This window comes from Rhinolophus sinicus, linkage group LG05 (assembly GCF_036562045.2).
Source record: "Rhinolophus sinicus isolate RSC01 linkage group LG05, ASM3656204v1, whole genome shotgun sequence".
NCBI classification, from domain to species: Eukaryota; Metazoa; Chordata; class Mammalia; order Chiroptera; family Rhinolophidae; genus Rhinolophus; species Rhinolophus sinicus.
Genome location: NC_133755.1, coordinates 157,658,499 through 157,677,252, shown reverse-complemented (window position 1 = coordinate 157,677,252; position 18,754 = coordinate 157,658,499). Strand labels below are relative to the sequence as shown.

Sequence of the window (18,754 nt, the reverse complement as noted above, 5' to 3'; positions counted from 1 at the left end):
ACTTCTTTAAAGTGACCGTATTTATTTAGTTTAGAAAGTGAGGCATTATTCATGACCCCTATCTTTCATTCACATCTGTTTAATTTCCTCTCTTTAATTTTCTTGTGGTCTTATACAAAAGCTTATTTTCATTCTTTTAGATTTCATTTATGTCTTATGAGAAATGGTGATGATGAAACAAGGTTGGTGTTATCACACACACTAAGAAATAACAGAAGTTGTTGTTGATATATCTGAAACTCTTAGCCCAACCACCAAACTGTTCTTTTCATATAACTAATCTTATTTGTCAAAAGGATTCTATAATCACAACTCAAAAGCAAATAATACTGTCATATGTGTCTGATGGTATGACCACTTGCTCTTAGAAAATTAGGCAGTGACAGCTAATCATAGAAGTTCCGATCCAGGATATAATCGTAAATACAAAAATTAATTTATTCCTATTAACTAGTCTAGAATAAACATCTCCCACTGAAATGTGTCACAAGCCAAGGGCCAAGGCTTTTAATGTTCATCTGAGGGTTTTAAAGCTGAGAAATAAAGTAGAAAAAAATTATTGTGAGCCCAGCACAGAGAAATATTCATCAACTACGTCGAATATTTACTGAACATTTGTGTGTATGAATGAAGTAAATATTTTTGTTTTCTTCCCTCTCTTACCCCCTTGTCATGTAACATAAAAGGTATTTAAGATTTATGAACTTTACATCATAGTATTTAAATGATAGGATATCAAGAAAAGTAAACATCCCACAAGAATTTTGTATCCTCTTCTGGCAAAAGGGTTAGTAGGTTTTCGGTTGTATCATATTAGGTGGAAGTTATATCATGTTAGTTGGAAGTATGACCTTGTTGTTGTCTTTATATGAAGCTTAAGTAGAAGAAGATGCAGATGGGTGCCAAGTTGACAAGGGGTGGACTTGTGATAGTTAATATAATGTATCAATTTGGCTGGGCCAAAGTGCCCAGAGATTCTGGATGTTTACGTGAGGGTGTTTTTTGTATGAGATTGACATTTAAATGTGTGAATTTTGGGTAAAGCAGATTGCTCCCCATAATGTGAAGGGCCTCATCCAATCAGATGAAGGTCTTAATAGAACAAAAACTGATCTACTGTGAGCAAGAGGTATTCTTCCTACAGATAGCCTTTGGACTTGGACTTTGGACTTAGATAGCCTTTGGACTGCAACATTGGTTCTTCCTTTGGTGTCCAGTCTTCAGGCCCACCCTGCAGATTTTGGACCTGACAGCCTCCATAATTGTATGAACAAATTCCTTACAATATCTCTCTGTTCCTGTCTCTCTGTCTCTCTATACACACACACACACACACACACACACACACACACTATTGGTTTTGTTTTTCTGGAGAACCCTGACTACTAATACACGCACATGCATATATAATCACAGATATAAAAATGCAATTATCCACCAACTTGGTAGTAAGCATTTGCAGCACCTACACATGTGCTGTGGCTCTTGCCACTTCTGACCACAAAATGGTCATTCTGCTATGGCTTTAAACTTCACATTAGGCACTGCACGATAGGAATTCTTTTTATCAAGTTCTTGCCATTGTATAGAGAAGGACATTGTAAAAGAAAATAAAGTAGAAGTGTTTTGTATTAAATGTTTATTCAGGATTTGTGACAGTATGAAAGTTATGGAAGAACTCTATGATTGCAAAACAGAAAGAAAATACTCTGTGAAGCGGCCATGTTATCCTCTGTGTCTTCAGGCTGGACGACAGGTTCTGACGCGCATGGGCAAAGTTGGTATATGACAGAAGTTAAACAGGTTATGGCAGCATTCTTTTCTACCAACCAAACTCATATGGTATCATTAATGAAGAGGGTTTTCCCTCCCTTTATTCCTATGTGTCTGCAAATCCTGTGTGACATTTTGCTGACATTACCTTCAGATACTTTTACAGACTATGCCAGGCAATCATAGAATGCTGGGAAGAGACATTGAAAGCACCAAGGCTGCCTCCCTGAACTCTGACACTCCTGGAAAGGTAGCTTGCTGTCACTTTCTTTAAAGAAAAGGCAATTCTTCTCAGTCAACTGCCAGTGCTTTGTGAACGTGATCGTTCCATACCTGCAAAACTGTGGAGGTTCATAAACAGAACAGGCCAGAAGGCCTTCAGCTGAAAACGGAGGTAAAAGATCATGGGACCTAATGGGCTGCTCATTTTTAAATCCTATCTTTATAGACAGCAAGGAATTTGAGGCAAAAGAGAATTTGGGGGGCAATGTTAAAAGGAGAGAAATAAAGGATACATTTTTTTCTGACTCATTAGAAGATTATCTGTGGTCCTTGGAACAAGAGGCTAACTTGGCGTTTTAACCAAGCAAATGAAAACCTTGACAAAGGCTGAACTTGCAAACTATCCATTAAACATTGTCTGTAAAAAAAAGCATTAGTTTTCTTGAAAAATGGTCATTCAATATGATTGTTTAATAATCCCTTTTGGACCAAAATAACAGTCTTAATTTCAATTTTGTCATTGTACATCATTCATAAAATCTACTCCCTCAGTTTTCCGAAGCAATTGAGTAGCATAATATGTAACATGAAATAAAATCACTAAATCCAAGGGTTTTTTTGTTTGCTTTCATCTTGTTTTGCTTTTTATAGTGAGTTGTAAAGTGACTGCTAGGAAATGTACCCTTGATTATTAATTAGGTGAAGGGGAGCATTCTAAATTTGGTTGAGAAGCAATTATGTGCCTGGACATATATAGGGGCGATATTAAACTTTTTCATTTGTTAAGCACTTCCTATGGGCCACGCACTCTTCTGGGTACCAGGGATTCTACGGAGAATAAGACAGATCTTATCCCTGTTTCACAGAGGCTACTTTCTAGTTTGGGAGCCAAAAAATAAACCCAAGAAGCATGTCAGATAATAAAACTAATATGCAGATAATTGAGATAGGGTGCGTGACAAAGGATGGTCGGCTGATTACTTTAGGTCCACTGTGCAAGTGATGTTTACTCTGAGGTCTGAATGTCAGGAAAGATCCAGCCGGATGAGTGTCAGAAGGAAAGCTTTCCAGGTAGAGGGCATGGCACCCACAAAGTCCCCAAGGCAGAGACACAGGCTTGATCTGCTAATGCAACAGAGAGCCCAGATGGTGCCAGCATGGGGGACAAAGGGGCGAGTGGAAAGAGAGGGAGTTGTAGAGGGATGTAGTTGGAGGATGTTGGGTAAGTGAGAAACATGAAATGTGCTGTCCGGTGTTCAAGGAACTAGAGGTTCAGATTGGCCCCTGAGATTTAAATAACTGAGAGCACAAAATCCCTGACTAAAGGTTACAATGCAGGGAGGCAGAGAGGCAGGGTGGGATCCGAAGGATTATCTGGGTGTGGGGCATTATTACAGGAAGCCACGTGAAGTGGTTCTGGGCTTTCAGAAGTTCCTTTTAGATTTCTTTTCCCATATATCACAGAACTGTACAATATTAGAGCTGTAGGTGGACTCATTCCTCATTTGAAAAAGTGAATATTCTAAATGGTTAAACACACCCAAGGCTGTGCTTTAATGGTATTGAGGCTTAACTGGGTCTTAGGAAAAGTAACTATCTGTAAGCTTCCCTTTCCTTTGGGGAAAGTGCTGTTCAATTTCACAAAATAAACATAGACCCCGCCCTCCCTGAGTGCAGCCTATCTCAGCTTTCCTTGTTGGATCCAGGGTGTAGCACAGTGCCTGGCACAAAAGAGGTGCTCGATAGAGGTCTGCATGATTACAAGTAACAGGCCAAGATCATTTTGGAGCTTGCTCCTCTTTCCCTAACTGAAAGATAAGCTAAATGATCTAGAAAAGGCATCTCCTGTGCTAGCTGGCCTTCTCTGACCCTCTTTCAATGAGTCTGACCTTTCAATAGGCCCATATTTACATTCCATTGTTTCCCATCCACCATGAGCAATTGCAAATTCCTTTGGGTTAGCTTTTGGCTTCCTCTCTCCTTTTTCACCCAAAACTTAAGCCTTTACTTCAAACACATGGTAAACAAGTCTTTATTCTGTTATCATGGCATTTAGTTCTTTGATACAGTCCATTCTGGAGCATTGTCTGTAGGGAGACCAGGGGAGAGGTAGGAAGTTTGAAGAATACAGGTTTATCCTTGCTTGGTCCATCCCCTGCTCAGCAGAGTAAGTGGCCTATAGTGTTGATGCACATTAAACACAGCACATACCATTATCATTTTGACTTGTTGGAGCCTTTGTGTTGTATGATTCATTCTGCTTGTAGTGGTAATATGTGTACAGTGGGGTTAATGAACATAGATTTATTTTCTACGTGAGATTCCAACTTGAGCATGGTCCTTAGTAAATTCTTTATTTCAACTATTTTTCACAATTTATATTAAGTAGTAGTATCTCCATCATACAGATGAATAAATTAAGGTTTAGAGAATACCTTGTCTATGTCTCAGGTAACGAGCCTCAGATGTAGCCGACTAAAGTATACCTTCAGCCTGTTACTGACACTCCTGAGCTTGCTTGGGGGGTGACATAAACATTTATGTAGCTTATCTTCAGGGTTGAAACCAAATGGAAACTCCCTAAGTTGCTTTACATTAAAATGATGCCAATCGACCTTCTGCCTGTCTGTTTTCCCACTACTGGTTAATATACTACTGGTTCCCCAACTACCCCTTATTTTGTTGCTGCAATTTGTAGGCAGTGTTTACAGGAAACAGTCCGTAGGGGTGGCCTGAGCTTCTGTTGTTTCTTACTAGATTGATGATAGGGTCAGAAATGGGAGCAGTTGGGGGAAAGATTTACAATGAACCAATTAAATCTTTCAGGTTTCACTTTAGTTTGGTACAGATGTCTGCCAGAAATCCAGGCTCCTTATTTACTATTGGCACTTTGTAAATAAAGTGAGGGTGAAAGAGCTCTTTATAGTGTCTTTGTGTAGGTCACATCTTTAATATGTGTGTCCCCGGGATTCAGCCTGTGAAGAAATTCCAAGCCCTGCATTGCCTGAATGCTGGGCCACAGGACTAGTAGGGGAAAGAAGTAGGTGGGCATGTGGGTTTGCCCTGGACAGAGTGAAGGGAGAGGATCCTTGGTTCCAAAGCTCTCTGGCTTTCCTACAATGTCAGATGTTTTGTCATTACAAAGTGATTGTTTGGAATTGAACTGAAAGGTCTTTTAAAATGCAAATGCCTCATAATACATAAATGCCTAGCAATAAATGCCTAACACTAAATCTATGTCAATAATATAAAAAACTTTCAGTAAGGTCATTGTCCTCTTGTGTTTAGAAAGTCACCAATAATACTGCATTTTGACCTTTAATTTTTTTCCAAAAATTTTTGCTTGTGTGTTATTTTTCATAATCACGAAGAAGGTTCCCTGGATGTCATTTTCCAGGTCAATCCTGAGAGCCAAACAAAGCTGTCAGATATGTGCTATTCCTTACCCTTCATGTTGTATTCTAGTTGTCAGTTATATTTTTATTTATTGTTCATTTGATTATGCTACATCAGACATTGACGACATTCCAAAGACGGGGATAAGGTGAGTTTTCAGCCCGTCACAGACCCATTGGTTTGTTGCTAGCTAGAGTTCCATTCCACCCACATCAAGAGACGTCACTGGCCTTCCTTCTTTCATTTATCCCATGATTGAAATAAAAGGTTTACTACCAAACCATGTCCTCACCCACCCTGCCCACTTTCCTGTGGCCTCATTCTCCAGAAGGGATGGGTATAGAACAATGGTGTTATCCCCCCAGAAAAATTGCTAATCCCTGTGCTTGTCTAAACTTGCAACCGTCTTCCAACTACACAAATTCCTCCATTCCAACTTCCAACACTCCCTCATGTGTTTGTGTATGTAAATTTGTTCATTTTTAATGAGATAGGGGTAGTAAAAAAAAAAAAGCAAATACCCTTAATAGAAAGATTAATAGTTATCTACCACATTTTGGTTTGAATTAACTCCCCAAAACACATTGGAATGTGTCACTTTAACAGCCTTGGTGGAAGGATTTCCTCAGGTGGCTTTTAGATATCTTGATGCTCGGGCTCAATCTACCTTTACAGGCAATTCCCCAACTACCCCTCATCTTGTGAACTCATGTTTATTGCTGTATCTCCTGCATCTAACACAATGTCTGATGCATAGTTCTAGAAGAATCTGTTGATGAATGGATGAATGAACTCCAACCATGACTAGAGCTGTACCAGACACAGAGGTGCCCATGCTGGCTAATAATCGTCAGTCCTTGAGATGGATGTATATCTTTTTTAAATGTCTTTTCGAAATCTCTGTATCTTTTTTTTGTGAAGCGATTGTTTCTTTCATATGTGTGTGTGTATGTGTGTGTGTGTGTGTGTGTGTGTGTGTGTGTGTGTGTATCCATTTTATTGGGGAATATTGGGGAACAGTGTGTTTCTCCAGGGCCCATCAGCTCCAAGTCATTGTCCTTCAGTCTAGTTGTGGAGGGCACAGCTCACTGGCCCATGTGGGAATTGAACTGGCAACCCTGTCATTCAGAGCTCATGCTCTAACCAACTGAACCACCCAGCCGCCCCTGGATATATATTTAAGACATTGTGAATTCCATGTTTATTGGGGGTGAGGGGGTAGTGAGAGAGAGGCAAATTTGTGCCAGCTAAAATCTTTTTAATTTCACTTGAAAGTGCTGTTTTCTTACTTCAACAATAGTGGCAACATGGCCATATACACTTTGCTTGTGTGTAAGGTCTGAGTAAGGAACATATTTCCAAATTATTCCACAGGTGCCATACAGCACCTTAGAGTTTGGTACTCATGCTACTGCTCTGCTTAAAATTTTCCTCTTTTGTACCAAGCTGATCTTTCCAAGATCAGCCCACATGTAATTTTTTTGTGGAGACTTTCCTCAACAATTCCATGCCTGCTGCCTCTCTCCAGTAGAAAATGTCTCTGTTCTACTCTGGCTGAACTTCTGTTTTAACACTTGTTGTGGATACATACATAATTTACGTGTATGTATCCCCACTTAAAATGAGAGCATCTGTGAAGTGAGATAACTGGATTACTCATATTTATGTACCTTGATCCTAATATTTGTACTTAAAAAGTGCTTATTAAATGCTTGCATGAATGAATGGAAGGGAGGAAGGAAGAGAAGGAGGGAGGGAAAGAGGGTGAGAGGGAGAAGAGAAGAAAGGAAGGAAGGAAGAAAAGAAGGAAGGAAGGAAGGGAAGGAGGGAGGGAGGGAGGGAGAGAGGGAAGAAGGGAAGGAGAGAGGGAGGGAGGAAGGAAAGAAGGAAGGCAGAAAAGGAAGGAAGAGGGCAAAAAAGGAAGGAAAGAAAGAAGGAAAGGAGGAAAGATAGATCTGGTCAAGGTCTACAGTGGTGATTAGCTGAGTGTGTGTCTTTGAGGCAGTTGGCATTAGTGGGAAGTATGGTGCGAGGCAATAGTTAAGAGTGGGGGACTGCACAGTGTACCAGGGCTCTGGGTGGGAGGTGGGAGAGGCACAGGAGTCAACTAAAGTGACAAAAAAGAGTATAAAAAGATAAATTTGGTCCTAAAATCAAGTTTTGTTACATCACAATTGTGCTTATCATCTGCCCAACCCAGAAAAAAATAATAATTTCTTAAAATAGTTAAAAAATGCAGTTAGGGAAAATAACACAAGGCCTCCATACTAGACAGCTACATGTACTCGTACATTATCTAACAAAACCCTATTCCAAAAGTCTTATGTGTATAGTGTTGTTTTTTCAAAACTACTGTCTTAGAAAATATAAATAAGCCCAGTGTATAGAAAGGATATAGTTTTGTGGGTTTAAATAACTCTTAACACTATTATTCTAGATAACATGTTCTTCTCTTAGTTGCCTACTGTATCACATTCTTATCTCTATTATGCATGTCAACTTTGACAATTATGAATATGGAAGGTAATAATCACCAAAGAACCTGTGTTCTATAAGGAGCTATTTATTTAATTACCATTGCTAGTTACTTTTCTATAATAGCTATCCTGAATAAACTCATCTGTCATCATTTCCTGTTTGATGAATACTGTAAAAAACATGCACTTGGTGACAACCTTCAGTAAAAACAGATCCATTTAGTCTCAATGGGTAGAGCGCGGTTCTCTTAACACCAAGGTCACCGGTTCGATTCCCACATGGGCCAGTGAACTGAGCCCTCCACAACTAGAGTGAAAACAATGACTTGACATGGAGCTAATGGGGCCTGGAAACACACACGGTTCCCCAATATTCCCCAATAAAAATTAAAAACAAAACAAACAAAAACATCCATTTAGTTGCTCTCTAGAGTAAAATTACATTTTCTGGCATTTCTATGTACATTTTTGGTGATGTGCCAGGGAAAGAATTCCATAAGCATCAACTAATGAATCAATAAGTGTGGGAAACTAAACTACACAGGATTGTTCTAGAATGTGTAACACTTTGAGCTATACAAAACAATTATACCATGTTTCCGTGAAAATAAAACCTAGCCAGACCATCAGCTCTAATGCATCTTTTGGAGCAAAAATTAATATAAGACCCAGTCTTATTTTAATATAATATAAGACTGGGTCTTATATAAAATTAATATAATATAATATAATATAATATAATATAATATAATATAATATAATATAATATAATATAATGTAATATAATATAATACTGGGTCTTATGTTAATTTTTGCTCCAAAAGACGCATTAGAGCTGATGGTCCGGCTTGGTCTTATTTTCTGGGAAATGCGGTATTGCCCTATTACCAATCTGGTATTGTGTCTAGGGAAGGGAGACTAACACAGCTGATACAGTTAAGAAATAGTCCAAGTGGGGATACAGCTAAGTCCTTATAAAAATATTTTTCAAAATATTTCCTCTAATATGTTGAGAAATACCAGTTATTTGCTTTCTGAACCTTTAAATTAAATGAAAAGGGTCATATCTTAGTAAAAGTCTCAGGGTTTAGTTTTTATAGTCCATCATTAAGGAAAAATAAAGTAGAAGAGCTAAAATGATTTTCTGAAGTATTAAAATACACATGCACTAGAAAATGTTTTGTTTCAGTGCAAACTTTCCATTTTGATGAATCATTTCCATATGAGAGTTTTGATTGCAGTTTGCCCAGTATGAGGTCTAAATGTGAGAGGACTGGCTTGGCGGAGTGAAGAGGCAATTAACCTATCTCATATCAAACTGTCTGTATTTTCTATGGCTGCACAAGGTGTTGTAGAGAAATTATCTGGAACTGACTAAACCTCAGGAGAGAAGGGGGATAATCCCGCATTCCGGAGGGGTTCTCCCAGAGAACGCGATCGCCCCCTAGGCTGCATTTACAAGCAGAGTTTTGTGATGCAATTCTGGCCGCTTCGCCACCAGGAAGTAAGAGACAAGGGGACGGATTCCTCCTCATAGGAGGACAGTCGGACCTAAGAAAGAGGCTGGCGACGGGAAGGAAGAAACAGATCAAGCATTTGAATAGTGGCCACAGGGCAACCTAAAGCCTGTGCGGTTACCAGGCTCGCGTCACACGCAGTTCCCTAGCCTACCTCCCCACTACCCCATACACCCACCGCCGTGTGTCACCTTCCTGTTCGGAAGTCTTAGTAGGTTGCTGGGACAGAACAGGGGGCGCCTGCTCCACCCATCAGGTATCCGGTTGGAAGAAAAGCCAGTCTCAACAACTTGATTCTCTCCATTAAATGATAAGTTTTGCAGACCATTCGTCTCCAATTGCTGAACGTTAGGGCAGGGGGAGGAGGAAACACATCAGACAGTCCTTTTCTGTTCCAACCACAAATCATATGGTTGTGCCTCTTCTCTATTCCACCTAGAGCTCTTTAACTTGAATTCCAAGTTCTTCCTGGAATGCATGCTGGAGCGGCAGAGCTTCTTTGAGAAAATGAACTCTATGCATGTGTTTGATTTTCTGGACTGATTTGTGATGATAATCAGTCAACTTACATTTTTTTGTGTGGCTTGCTGGGGGTATAATAAACCCAGGATGCTGATGACTATAATTTTCTGGGTGATGTTGCAATGGAGGGAATAAACGGTCCAGTGTTGAACTTTGCAGCTTGCTCCCTTCCTGTATGTAAATTGCCTTTATATAAAGTGGGGTTGATAACAGAGCAGGGACAGCCGCCTCTGACTCGTGCTCCCATGTCATCTCAGCCTCTAGCCTTATCAGGCACAGACCAGGAGGCTGCTCCAGCCCTAACTGAGCTCTACCTACTACCTCCAGCCTCCAGGAAGTAATCTCCAACCTTCATATCCTAGGCAACCTGAAGAATGAAAGAGGAGGCTATAAAATCCCCTTTGAAAGGTGTGTCTGCTTTTACTACTATGATTTGGATGAAATGAATAAAACAAAGATGATTCAGAGGATTTGGGGTTACTTGGCATGGGGAAGGCACAGGATGTAGGGGGGTAAGTGTCTCTGATGGAAGATTTCTTCATTTAACGCTTTAAAAGCAAACAAGCAGAAATCTTTGTGCAAGTTGGTGTTTCTGAGCAGTCTTTGCAAAATTTGCTCTCTCAAAAGGGGAAGGAATGGTGTGGGAGCATGACTGGGCTGGGCTAGGCTAGTTGAAATGGTACGCGGGGGCACTGGCAATAACAAATCATTATATGAAGAATCCACGCAAGAAGAAGCAGAAGTGGGTCAGTGACTATGATTTGGAGTTTCCTAAACCTTGCTTTAGGTTGGTTGGGGCATCAATTTCAGGCAAAAGTAAGCGCTTTTTTTACGACTGGATACTGAGCCAACTTTCTCAGCCCGTCTCCAAGAGAAATGATGCATGCTCTCTTCTCCCATTGTGGGGCTGTGGTAACTGAGCAAACCAAGAAAAATTGAGGCCACAAATCATATTAGGGCAAGTGAGGTGGTGGTTCCTGCAAAACAAATCCTTGTCCAGGACCAAAGAAAACCGCTTCAATGCTATTCTTGGTTTGACAGCTGGTATTTCGGAGTCAGTAGGCAACTCTGAAATAGTAGGGCTCTTAGCAGTAAGGGGTCACGGCGGGGCAACCACTGCCGACAGCACCAGGGAGTGCCAGGTACCGGGCCCTGCAAATCTTAGTAACTTGCAGCCATCTGCTAGCTCCTAGCCCAGTGGCGGTGCTTGCAGCTTCCCCGCCAGCTCTGGCGCGACTTCTCGCGCCAGCGGTCAGATTGCAGCTTCCAGGCATCTCACGGGGTTACGGGAAGGCACCGAGCCGCTACTCTGCTGAACTCCCTTCTCTACTCTGCTTTCTCGAGTCGAGGCTCCTCGCTAATCTTTCAGGAGCTAAAGAGTCACAGATGATCTGGGACTTGAGAGAAAGAGCCAGGTGGTAAAACTGTAAGAAGACACGGACAGTCCTTGAAATAAACCGAGGGAGAAGAAGGGAAGAAGAGGACAAAGATAAGGGATTTTTAAGACAATGTAACATGACCTTGCGGATAGCGGGACAGTTTTCTAGTGGGATAGCGGGAGAAAGAATCGGCCGAGGGGACGATGCCGCAACACGCGGATCCCGCGCCGCCGTCGCGGCTGTGGGGTCACGCCAGGACGGCCCCTTGCGCGGAGCCACTGCTCCCCTAATTTGCCACTTCCTCACGTGTTTTTGTATGGCGGGGATTAAAAATGCAAGGAAAAAAACTACATGCGGAAAGGACAGAATGTTCTCAGAGATTAGGGGTAAAAAAAGTACGATGCAGATTATACTTTTCCCCCTTTAGTGCAGAGACGAATTTTATTTCCGCCCCCTCCCCTACACATTCCTGACCTCTCCCTCCCCCTTCTCTTTTTCTTTCCTTCCTCCTCTTCCAAGTTCTGGGATTTTTCAGCCTTGCTTGGCTTTGGCCAAAAGCACAAAAAAGGCGTTTTCGGAAGCGGCTCGGCACTGCACAAGGGCCATTTGTTTGTTTTGGGACTCGGGGCAGGAAATCTTGCCCGGCCTGAGTCACGGCGGCTCCTTCAAGGAAACGTCAGTGTTCTCTTGTCGCCCTCGCCGGCTGCGCGCCCCGTCGTCGCTTTCCATGGGGGAGATGCAGGGCGCGCTAGCCAGGGCCCGGCTTGAGTCCCTGCTCCGGCCCCGCCACAAAAAGAGGGCCGAGGCGCAGAAAAGGAGCGAGTCCGTCCTGCTAACCGGACTGGGTAAGCGCCACCGGCACGCGGGTATTTGTGTCACTCCCCCACTAGTTGCTCGGCTCCGACGAGAGGGACTGGGTGTTTGTGACCGTTCTGAGAGTGGACGGATGAGGTCTGGGTAGCGGGGAGGGGACGGCGGGAGAGGGGTGACTGGCCGGGCGCCTTGGCCCTATGCTGACCCCGCAGATGAGGGCGCGCGGGGCGCTCCCCCGGCCCCCTCCGGCGCAGCCACTCTGCTCTCGACAGCTAACCCCCGCTGGTGGCGCGCGGCTGCCGGGCGAGGGCAGGGGAGGCTGCCGTATGAATTTGGAAAGAGGATAGGCGCGGGGGCCGGGAGTGAATCCGAAATCAGGGTTTGAGAAACCAGAGAAGGCACAAAGCCACCCGGTCGCTGCGCACCCTGTGGAAAGCACCTCGGTGCTGCGACTCTGATTTTCTCGCAGGGCAGGATAAATGAGAAAAGTGGAAAATTACTCCGGGCTCTCCCTCCCTCCTTCCCTCCCACCCGCTCCGCCTGCGGTTCCCCTCTCTCAGGCCCTAGAGCAAGAGAGGTAGATTGCCGCCCCGCGCCAGGTCCCCCAGGGCGGTCCCCGCGCCCCCCACCCCCGGCTGGCCAGTAACTGCCAGCCGCCAGTAGTTTTGCTGCCTGCGGAGCTGTGCGGCAGCCGGGGGTGGGGCCTGGGCAGGGAGGAGGGCGGGGCCTGGCAGCGCGACGTCCTTATTGTCGCACGGCCCCGCCCCCGCAGCGGCTCAGAGCTTATAAGACGGGAGGCACGGCCCTAGAGCAGTGTTGGCTCAGCGGGTCTGTTTCAATAACTGCCGCCTGTGCCTCCTCTGTGCTCTCTGAGGCGATGACAGTGAAAACCGAGGCTGCTAGAGGCACCCTCACCTACTCCAGAATGAGGGGAATGGTAGCAATTCTAATCGGTGAGTGTACTTATAAGATTGGATTTCTAGGGTATGGGAAGTGGAAAATTTTTGAAGGTTCCGCATCAGATTAGTGCATTGGATGTTATGAAGGCATTTAAACGTTTATTTGTCCTCTCTAATTCACAGCTTTCATGAAGCAGAGGAGGATGGGTCTGAACGACTTTATTCAGAAGATTGCCAATAACTCCTATGCATGCAAACAGTAAGTTTGGGGGGTATTTGGGGAAAGAAAAATTAGTATAGTTTCAGTTTACCAGCGGTAAAGACAGTCTCATCAGTGTGTTGATCAGGAAGCCGAAGACTTACCCTGGGATGGAGATCCCTTTACATGTTACAATTTATTTAAAACATTTTAAACATTAAAATTAATTTGCGGATTGGGTGTGTTCTAGAGCTGTAAGATAAAATTTTCATGTTTGTCTAATTCATCCATCTCCATAAAGAACATCCCTCATCTCTGTTTAGCTGGGTTTATTATTGTCTTTGGCTATTATTTTCTTTCACTGAGTAATTTAGTTGGGTGTTTTTAGTTTATATACGAAATTCTGGAAAAGTTGATCCAGAAACTCACTGTTGGTGTCGATGTGCCCCCTGGTGGCAAATTAAGAAGTTCTAAATCGTTTCTTCTTTGCAGTCCTGAAGTTCAGTCCATTTTGAAAATCTCCCAACCTCAGGAGCCTGAGCTTATGAATGCCAACCCTTCTCCTCCAGTAAGTATTCTCTATTTGTGGTGCACCTCTGCAGGAATCTTGTAAATGAGTCAGTTAGTATTCCTACACTGATGAATTAAAATGGCATTTCTAGAAATTAGTATCAAGGCAGGAATGCCTCTTTAGTTCAGAGCATAACACATGACATAAGCACTTAAGTACTGAGTGAGTGGGATATTTTAAAAGGTATGTTTCATAAAAGTTTTATCTGCTTACAATAACACTGTATAGTTTTCATACTCTAATTTGACATATTAACATGTATTAACATGAAAAGTAGTTTTGACTGTGTTTATAGATATATGATGACTTGCCTCAGTCATTTGCAGATGTAACGTCTTTGACATTGGCTGTATTTTATTATTGGTGTCTTCCTTTGAAACAAAAGTATTAAAAGAAAACATTTTATTTTCCAGCCAAGTCCTTCTCAGCAAATCAACCTTGGTCCATCATCTAATCCTCATGCTAAACCATCTGACTTTCACTTCTTGAAAGTGATTGGAAAAGGCAGTTTTGGAAAGGTAATCTTAAATCTGAATACCTCTCTTACAGTTGTTCATGCACGCATTTTACATTCTCCCTGGATGTGAATAGCAAAAATTTATTTTTTTTCAATTGAAATTTCAGGTTCTTCTAGCAAGACACAAAGCAGAAGAAGCATTCTATGCAGTCAAAGTTTTACAGAAGAAAGCCATCCTGAAAAAGAAGGAGGTATGAGATGTGCTTGACAAGTTGAGGTTGGAGATAGAGTTTCATTCAGTAGTTTCACCTTGGGATTTTGGTACCACATTCAAATTTGCCACTAAATCTTAATTGTCCTTTTCCTAGGAAAAGCATATTATGTCAGAGAGGAATGTTCTACTGAAGAATGTGAAACACCCTTTCCTGGTGGGCCTTCACTTCTCTTTCCAGACTGCTGACAAATTGTACTTTGTCCTTGACTACATTAACGGTGGAGAGGTGAGCAGAAGGGAAGATGAGCAAACCTTGGGGGTGTCTGCATTGCCTACTTGGTTTTAGTTTGAGAAGAAAGTTTTTAAAAGACACTTAGGGGGGAAAAGTTACCAGAATTAGCATTTCCTTTAACCTGCCAGGTTTCAAATAGCTAATAGACTATTTAGGGCCACTTCCTGCAATTGTTCTCTTTAGCTATATAAGTCAGTACTAATTAAATGCATTGTTATCAGGCTTTGGCAACCCTGATTAACTTTGTTCTGTCTCCTGCAGTTGTTCTATCATCTCCAGAGGGAGCGTTGCTTCCTGGAACCACGGGCCCGTTTCTATGCTGCTGAAATAGCCAGTGCCTTGGGTTACCTTCACTCTCTAAACATCGTCTATAGGTGAGCTGAAACGTTTTTCAGGCTACCCCCCTCGGGATGAAGGAGACATAGTCCTAGCCTTGGACAGGGCCTTAAAATAATCTTTGTTTATGTACAAGTTGGTCACCTAAAACCAGATCTCCCGGCATGTGAGCTGCCTTGACTCCCTGCCACTAGGGAGCTAGCCAACTAGGATTGTGCCTAATCCAGAATAGATTAGCAGAACAAGGACTCCCTTTTGTATTTACTGTACAACTACAGTGAATTTAAAATGCTTCTCATACCCCAGCAATTATTAGAGAGGACGTCTTACGAAGTGAAATTAACTTATGCAACTATTTTTCTGTTTATTTTTTACAGAGACTTAAAACCAGAGAATATTCTGCTGGATTCACAGGGACACATCGTCCTTACTGACTTTGGGCTCTGCAAGGAGAACATTGAACACAATGGCACGACATCCACCTTCTGTGGCACGCCAGAGGTAATAGCATTCTTGATTTGGTGCCTGCTCTACCCCCTCCTTCCCAGAGAGATAAGTGCAATAATGCTTTTAACTACCAAAGGAGTCAACTGTTCTGCAAGATTTCTTCGCCCAATTCAGTGCAAGTAAAATAAATTTGCTGTTTGACGCAACATGAGCTATTCCAAGGCCTATGTTGCTTTAATTGAAACTAGTTGTTTGTAAGATCCATGACATAAAAGATTTCTAAATCTCTAAGGACAATACTATTGGGTGCCCAAAAGCTTCCTGATTATCAGTATATGTAAGTGGTCAGTCAGCCTCAAAGGCCAGCAGCTTTATCAGGAAGTAATCTAAAGAAATATGTTCTCCAAGTGGACCCAGGGTTTCTCCTCAACCCTTTAAAAGTGCATGCCTGGACTTGGTATTGGCTGGTTTCATGGGTTCTAACTCTGTTTTCTTGGTCTGTCTTTCAGTATCTTGCACCTGAGGTGCTTCATAAGCAGCCATATGACAGGACAGTGGACTGGTGGTGCCTGGGGGCCGTCTTATATGAGATGCTGTATGGCCTGGTGAGTAGCACATTGAGAATCACAAAATATTGCCCCTGGTTTGATAATGCTCCCTAGAAAGCAATCTTCTTAATATCCATACTCTTCTGAGCAGATGGGCCCCATTGCAGACCTGGTTATTGTGTCTTGCCCTTTACCAATAAGCTTAGGCAATGCTATCGAGAGAAATATTGGTTATTTTATAAATATTTTAGGGTAAACCCTTACTTAGTGGGTTTTTCTTTTGTAAATTCACATCTTACTAAATGTGACTACACTTAATCTATGTGGGTGAGAGGCTTTATTAGTATCTACCCCTGATAAGAGTTGCAAAATACATACTTAAAAATCCAGGACAAAGAAAACCCATCAAGGGGAAAAGACTCAAATCCAGCTTAATATATTGTAGTTTGTCTTTTTCTCTTGGTAATATATGCTGTACAAAACTGCCAATTAAATGCTAAGCAATTTTCTCTCTTCTTTCAGCCTCCTTTTTACAGCCGAAACACAGCTGAGATGTACGACAACATTCTAAACAAGCCCCTCCAGTTGAAGCCAAATATTACAAATTCTGCAAGACACCTCCTGGAGGGCCTCCTGCAGAAGGACCGGACAAAGAGGCTGGGTGCCAAGGATGACTTTGTGAGTCATTTTTTTCCTGTTTTCCTGGGTTGTCCGGGAAGTGCACGGGATCTCATTGCCCTTCTTGCATTCTGCCTGTCTAAATTAATCTTGTTTTTCTTCTCAACAGATGGAGATTAAGAATCATGTCTTCTTCTCTGTGATTAACTGGGATGATCTTATCAATAAGAAGATTACTCCCCCTTTTAACCCAAATGTGGTGAGTGTCTTTTTCTCTTCTAAGTATAGGGAGGTCCAAAGGGCATTTCTTTAAGTCAGAGTTGGTGGTGGTGGTGGTGGAGGAAGGAAGGCCCTCAAGGAACAAATTAGCTGATATTTTGTTCATGGACCATTATTTTACGTAGAAAAAAGTAGAATTTTTGTCCCAACAAACCTCCCATAATATTTCAGCACATTTATCAATGAAAGTACCAAAAGATAAAGAATGGACCGTCCTCATCACTTAAATTCAGAGAGGCCTCTGGGTTTTGTGCTTGAAATGGAAGATTATCATGGGAGCTTCCATATTGTGCTCTGAAGACTTGAGCTCCAGAATTTAAAGCCCAAATGAGGATTTCCCTGCCTTGTATCCAGTGTGAATTCTTGACAGAGTATGATTTTTCCTTCCTGCTGTAGAGCGGACCCAGCGATCTGAGGCACTTTGATCCTGAGTTTACTGAAGAGCCAGTTCCCAACTCCATTGGCAGGTCTCCGGATAGCATCCTTCTCACGGCCAGCGTCAAGGAAGCAGCCGAGGCCTTCCTAGGCTTTTCCTATGCACCTCCTGTGGACTCTTTCCTCTGAACAGTCTTAGGGTTGGTTTCCAAGGAATCTATGTGTGTTTTTAAATGTTTCAGTTAGCCTTTTGGCAGAGCTGCCAGGCGACAGGACATCTTAAAAGAGAATTTGCACACCTCTGGGAGCTTGCACATCTTGGCAATCGTATTGCACACTGTTTGCTGGAAGCTTTTCAAAGAGCACATCCTCTTCTTAACGAGCTCATGAGGTTTTCGTTTTTATTCTTCCTTCCAATGTGGTGCTATCTCTGAAATGCGTATCAGAGTGCCGCCTTAGACAGATGCAGTAGTCTGATTAGAAGGAGGTCACTTTTCTAAGAAGGAACTCCTCCTGAAGGTCTGTCCGGGCCGTGATCACGAATCTTACGAAATGTGCCTTTTCTGATGAGATCGTGTTAGCTCCAAAGCTTTTCCTATTGCAGTGTTTCAGTTCTTTGTTTTTCCTTGTGGATTTACTGCGAACAGTGGTATGAGTGTGGTATGCTTGATCACAGATAGATTTAGTTATAAGCATCAATGTGACACTTGCAGGACACTACAATGTGGGACATTGTTTGTTTCTTCCATATTTGGAAGATAAATTTATGTGTAGACTGTTTTTTGTAAGATATAGTTAATAACTAAAATTTATTGAAATGGTCTTGCAATGACTTGTATTCAGATGCTTAAAGAGAGCATTGCTGCTACAAATATTTCTATTTTTAGAAAGGGTTTTTATGGACCAATGCCCCAGTTGTCAGTCAAGCCTGATGTTTTCATTGTTTAAAATGTCACCTGTAAAATGGGCATTATTTATGGTGTTTTTTTTTGCATTCCTGATAATTGTATGTATTGTATAAAGAAAGTCTGTACATTGGGTTATAACACTAGTATATTTAAACTTACAGGCTTATTTGTAATGTAAACCACCATTTTAATGTACTGTAATTAACATGGTTATAATATGTACAATTCCTACCCCTCCCCACCACACAACTTTTTTTTGTGTGTGATAAACCAATTTTGGTTTGCAATAAAACCTTGAAAAATATTTACATAAATTGTGTCATGCGTGTTCTTTTGTATATTTCGGTTAAGGGGGGCAATAAGAGGTCTGTTTAAAATCTAAATCCAGGAAAATACTGTTATTTCCAGCTTCTAATAGCAGCTTCTGACTCCAGAGAAGCATAGGGTGGTCTTAAAGGCAAGTTATTTATATTCCAGGTCTTCTTAGCAGCATTTTGTGATGTCAGTTATTC

The 18,754-nt window shown here is 42.0% G+C and overlaps 1 protein-coding gene across 4 annotated transcripts in view; it reads left to right on the top strand.

Annotated features, from left to right (window-relative positions):
- SGK1 (serum/glucocorticoid regulated kinase 1) overlaps positions 1 to 18,546 on the top strand; it is a 98,824-nt gene extending 80,278 nt beyond the window's left edge. Inside the window, exons 1-12 of one of the 4 annotated variants that reach the window (XM_019732735.2) lie at positions 10,132 to 10,315; positions 13,182 to 13,257; positions 13,690 to 13,765; positions 14,182 to 14,286; positions 14,393 to 14,476; positions 14,594 to 14,725; positions 14,993 to 15,105; positions 15,445 to 15,568; positions 16,024 to 16,119; positions 16,585 to 16,740; positions 16,850 to 16,939; positions 17,356 to 18,546. In XM_019732735.2, the coding sequence (XP_019588294.1) occupies positions 10,282 to 10,315; positions 13,182 to 13,257; positions 13,690 to 13,765; positions 14,182 to 14,286; positions 14,393 to 14,476; positions 14,594 to 14,725; positions 14,993 to 15,105; positions 15,445 to 15,568; positions 16,024 to 16,119; positions 16,585 to 16,740; positions 16,850 to 16,939; positions 17,356 to 17,523 (1,254 nt within the window). In that variant the 5' untranslated portion in view covers positions 10,132 to 10,281 and the 3' untranslated portion in view covers positions 17,524 to 18,546. Of the gene's footprint in view, positions 1 to 10,131; positions 10,316 to 10,621; positions 12,132 to 12,894; positions 13,053 to 13,181; positions 13,258 to 13,689; positions 13,766 to 14,181; positions 14,287 to 14,392; positions 14,477 to 14,593; positions 14,726 to 14,992; positions 15,106 to 15,444; positions 15,569 to 16,023; positions 16,120 to 16,584; positions 16,741 to 16,849; positions 16,940 to 17,355 lie in introns of those variants that run through there. The other 3 variants (XM_019732733.2, XM_019732734.2, XM_019732732.2) reach the window with 3 other exon arrangements.
- The last annotated feature ends 208 nt before the right edge of the window (positions 18,547 to 18,754 follow it).